Source organism: Mizuhopecten yessoensis, unplaced genomic scaffold, assembly GCF_002113885.1.
Source record: "Mizuhopecten yessoensis strain PY_sf001 unplaced genomic scaffold, ASM211388v2 scaffold3055, whole genome shotgun sequence".
NCBI classification, from domain to species: domain Eukaryota; kingdom Metazoa; phylum Mollusca; class Bivalvia; order Pectinida; family Pectinidae; genus Mizuhopecten; species Mizuhopecten yessoensis.
In genome coordinates this window covers 3552-8432 of record NW_018404853.1, presented here as the reverse complement: position 1 = coordinate 8432, position 4881 = coordinate 3552, and the positions used below count along the sequence as shown (strand labels likewise).

Genomic DNA, 4881 nt, shown 5'->3' with positions numbered 1-4881 from the left:
GTTTCACTAAACCAGGTCAAGGCATTCGGTACTATTTAAACAGACGTCGTTTTATTATCAAATATTTCACACGAACACAAATGTTTTAAAACAAAAATATGTTTACTGTCATAAAACTATGTTACCAGTACATACATTGCATATTTATTTATTTCATATTTACAGGAGAGTCGATGTTGGCCTGCGCGAGCGGAGAAGTATGTATACTCTATTGATGCCGAATTCGTGTTGCAATTGGTTCCATAACAGATGTAGTCAAAGTTTCAATAAAGTAAAATATCAATATCTAAATACTGGCCTTCCTATTTCAGTTTGAAACGGATGAACGGAACTCCCCTCCACCGCTACCAAACAGAGGTAAGATACATATTGTAACGACAGAGGTAAGACACATATTGTAACGAAATATGTTTATTGTGAATAGCGTTTGGTATAGTAAGTCGACAGGTTGTGTATATTGTTATCAGTATTTTAAACCTTTACTGTTAAATTCTCAAGTCACATCATACTGTCCGCCCAGACTTAAAATTTGCTTTATTTACTCATACAGATAAAAATGGGACATTTTTAGAACAGCACGACTCGCGTTTTAATGCACTTCCGCTGATCTAAGACAATTTCTGTAGTAAAATATTGACGAAAATATAAAGGGGACATGCATGCAAAGGAAATGGGTTCATACTCATTACAACTATCCAAACTGTCCAATAAACTATGAATTTGTTGAAATTACATTATGTTATCCATTACAAGCATGGTGACACCTGAAGTACAATTGTTTATCACATTGTATTTATAGGGAGACTGTCCTCGGAACAAGTAAGTAGTTATTTCGTTAACTTTGTCACACACAGACTTGTAGACTACTTTTTCAATTTAACGTACTCTGATATTGACCTGGACACTGCCTCACTAATTTATTTAACACATTTCATATATGCCCAATCAGGGTTTCAAAGGAAAAGCCTTGAACTCAGAATAAAAACTTTGACGTGATTCACGCTTAGCCTAAAGGTTGTTTTTATATATCATTCTACAATTTCCATGTTTCGTGTTTCAGATTTGGTCCCGGCGTATGACTGTTGCGTGGGAGGACAATACCACACCCCAGTTACTACAGCTTTCAAATGACTCAAATGAACCATTCACCACTCACTTTTAGTCGTCAGACGTATTTGTCTCACCAGGAATTACATTTTAACTTTCATGTCAATCTCCGTTAGTATTTCGATGACATCAAAATCATAATAGGAAGCGAGGGTTACTGTTTCTGTCGATTTTTGAACACATTCGACAGGACATTTATTTTCAAATAAGTCTTAAACAAACTGGAAATTGAACATATCGAACACAACGGTTTACTCTACAATGACCATTGTAGTAAATTATGACCTATCGCGTCATTCAACTAACTGGGCTGAGTTAATATGTACATATCAGTTTCTTGTTTATCGTTTCTCGGACTTGACTTGACGGATGTCATCAATGGTGCAGTTAACGCTTACCCTTCCGGAACACTTGGTTTTAATGTTCTGGTACTTTTTCTTTTTCAATGGATTCCGTGCTATACTTCATTATTGTTGCTGATTTGTTGCCTTACTTTAATGAATTTCGAGTTCTCATTAAGGGTTTGACGAGAGTTTAGTAGTCTCCTGTGTTTTTTGTTTGGTTGTTTTGTGAAGATTATAATTATTTGTCATATGAAGACAGATTGAACCAATGATTGTGATAATAATGTATATATATATATATATCTAGAAGTCATGACCTTTATTATTAAGTTCACGATTACATTATTACATGATTACATGAATCCTGTTGTGAGTGATTTTAGTCACCAAATTAATATTGAAATATACAGTGTCCCTAATAGTCATATCCGTAATATATTAACAGCACATAACGAATGTAGTCATTTATTCAAACCTGTTTAATTCAATTATTTATAAGTTATTCAAAGTTGATGTAATGGCATAAGAAAGTAAAAATTGTAAGCATACATACACGTGCGACCCCCTACCCCCTCCACACACACACATGCACACACGTGCGACCCCAACTCTCTCCACACACCTGTACACGCCTGTGACCCCTTTCCCCTAAATACACACATGCACACGTGTGCGATCCTGCATCCTCTCCACACACACATGGGACCCACTACGCCCTTCACGCAAACATACAGCCACGTGCGACCCCTACCCCCCCCCTCCTCACACACATACACACTCATTCGACCTCTACCACCTACACACACCTACACACACACACCCGTGCGACCCCTGTACCCCTTCCACACACATATATACACGTGCGACCCCCTACCCCATCCACACACACATACTCCAACGTGCGATCACATACCCCCTCTACGCACACATACACACATGTTTGACCCTCTACCACCTCCACACACACACACGTCCAAACCCCGTACCCCCTACACACACACTCACACACGCATACACACGTGCGACCCCCTACCGCCCCACAGACACATACACCCACGTGCTACCCCTTCCATACACACATACACACGCGTGAGACCCCCTTCCCCTCCACACACACATGTGCGAACCCTACTCCTTTCACACACACATATACACCAGCATGCATGAATGCATGTATCGTTTTACATTACCTTGTGAAGTACAAAACCTGATTATGAAGTGAGGTTTTGGAGCAAGTCGATGCATTTTTATGTCTAACTTCGGTTTGTAGACCCCTGTAGGACACATACGCACCCCCCTCCCCCCGACACACACACACACACACACACACACTCACCCGTACACACACAAATATGAGCACACCGTGACTACAAGGACATATGTAATAAGATGTTTTCTGCGTGCATGGCGAGTTCAATACGTCATCATCCTTTTTTGTAAAGCAATGTTGTTAACGTTGATGTGATTTCAAATCCATAAAATATTAAATAAAACGATAATTTAAAATACACTGTTTTGTATTTTGATTTAAGGTTTTTGCTGATAGCTGTCAGCTGCTGTCGGTATAGGCTTACGGCATCATCTCGGTAACACAATTTTAGATATACGTTTTAACGTATAAAACGATGGATATTGAAAGACAAAATACTGCAACATACTTATTAGCAGCGTACTAGCTCGGATATTGTATCTGTTGGGCATTATCCAAAAAATCTATTCAACACAACTCATCAGAAATGTTTGAAAATAACCCACTAGTTCAGAGGTTGAATCTGATGGACGATACCTCACTAGTCTGTACAATAGGGTTAATCAGAAATGTTTATACACATGACCCACTAGTTTAGAGGTTGTATCTGACGGACGATACCCCACTAGTCTGTACAATAGGGTTAATCAGAAATGTTTATAGACATGACCCACTAATTAAGAGGTTGTATCTGACGGACGATATCCCACTAGTCTGTACATCAGGACTCATCAGAAAGGGTTGTATAAATGACCCACTAGTTTAGAGGTTGTATTTGACGGACGATACCCCACTAGTCCGTACAACAGGGCTCACCAGGAATGTTTGAATAAATAACCCACTAGTTTTACATGTATCTGACGGACGATACCTCACTAGTCCGTACAGTATGGCTCATCAGGAATGTTTGAATAAATAACCCACAAGTTTAGAGTTTGTATCTGACGGACGATACCCAACTAGCCTGTACAACAGGACGCACCAGAAATGTTTGTGTAAATAACCCACAAGTTCAGTGGTTGTATCTGACGAACGATAGCCCATTAATCTCTACAATAGGGTTAATAAGAAATGTTTATAGACATGACCCACTAGTTAAGAGGTTGTATCTGACGGACGATACCCCACTAGTCGGTACAACAGGACTCACTAGAAATGTTTGTGTAAATAACCCACAAGTTCAGTGGTTGTATCTGACGAACGATAGCCCATTAATCTCTACAATAGGGGTAATAAGAAATGTTTATAGACATGACCCACTCGTTAAGAGGTTGTATCTGACGGACGATACCCCACTAGTCTGTAAAACAGGAATCACCAGAAAGGTTTGTGTAAATAACCCACAAGTACAGTGGTTGTATCTGACGGATGATACCCCACTTGTCTGTACAACAGAACTCATCAGAAGAGTTTGTATAAATGACCCACTAGTTTAGAGGTTGCATCTGACGGACGATACCCACTAGTCCGTACAACATGGCTCATCAGGAATGTTTGAATAAATAACCCAATATTTTAGAGGTTGTATCTGACGGACGATACCCCATTAGTCTGTACAACAGGACTCACCAGAAATGTTGGTGTGATTAACCCACAAGTTCAGTTGTTGTATCTGAGGGACGATACCCAACTAGTCTCTACAATAGGGTTAATCAGAAAAGTTTATAGAAATGACCCACTAGTTTAGACGTTGTATCTGACAGACGATAACCCACTAGTGTGTACAACAGGGCACATCAGAAAGGTTTGTATAAATTACCAACTAGTTAAGAGGTTGTATCTGACTGACGATACCCCAATAGTCCGTACAACATGGCTCATCAGGAGTGTTTGTATAAATTACCCACTAGTTGTACATGTATCTGACGGACGATAACCCACTAGTGTGTACAACAGGGCACATCAGAAAGGTTTGTATAAATTACCAACTAGTTAAGAGGCTGTATCTGACGGACGATACCCCACTAGTCCGTACAAAAGAGCTCATCAGAAATGTTTGTATAAATGACCCACTATTTTAGAGGTTGTATCTGACTGACGATACCCCAATAGTCCGTACAACATGGCTCATCAGGAGTGTTTGTATAAATTACCCACTAGTTGTACATGTATCTGACGGACGATACCTCAATAGTCCGTACAACAGCGCTCATCAGAAGTGTTTGTATAAATTACCCACTG

The 4881-nt window shown here is 39.6% G+C and overlaps 1 protein-coding gene across 2 annotated transcripts in view; it reads left to right on the top strand.

Moving 5' to 3' along the window:
• LOC110446933 overlaps positions 1 to 2944 on the top strand; it is a 13725-nt gene extending 10781 nt beyond the window's left edge. For both annotated transcript variants that reach the window (XM_021492279.1, XM_021492278.1), the window contains 4 exons: positions 166 to 197; positions 312 to 357; positions 800 to 819; positions 1061 to 2944. In XM_021492279.1, the coding sequence (XP_021347954.1) occupies positions 166 to 197; positions 312 to 357; positions 800 to 819; positions 1061 to 1162 (200 nt within the window). In that variant the 3' untranslated portion in view covers positions 1163 to 2944. The remainder of the gene's footprint in view (positions 1 to 165; positions 198 to 311; positions 358 to 799; positions 820 to 1060) is intronic.
• Positions 2945 to 4881: the final 1937 nt, after the last annotated feature.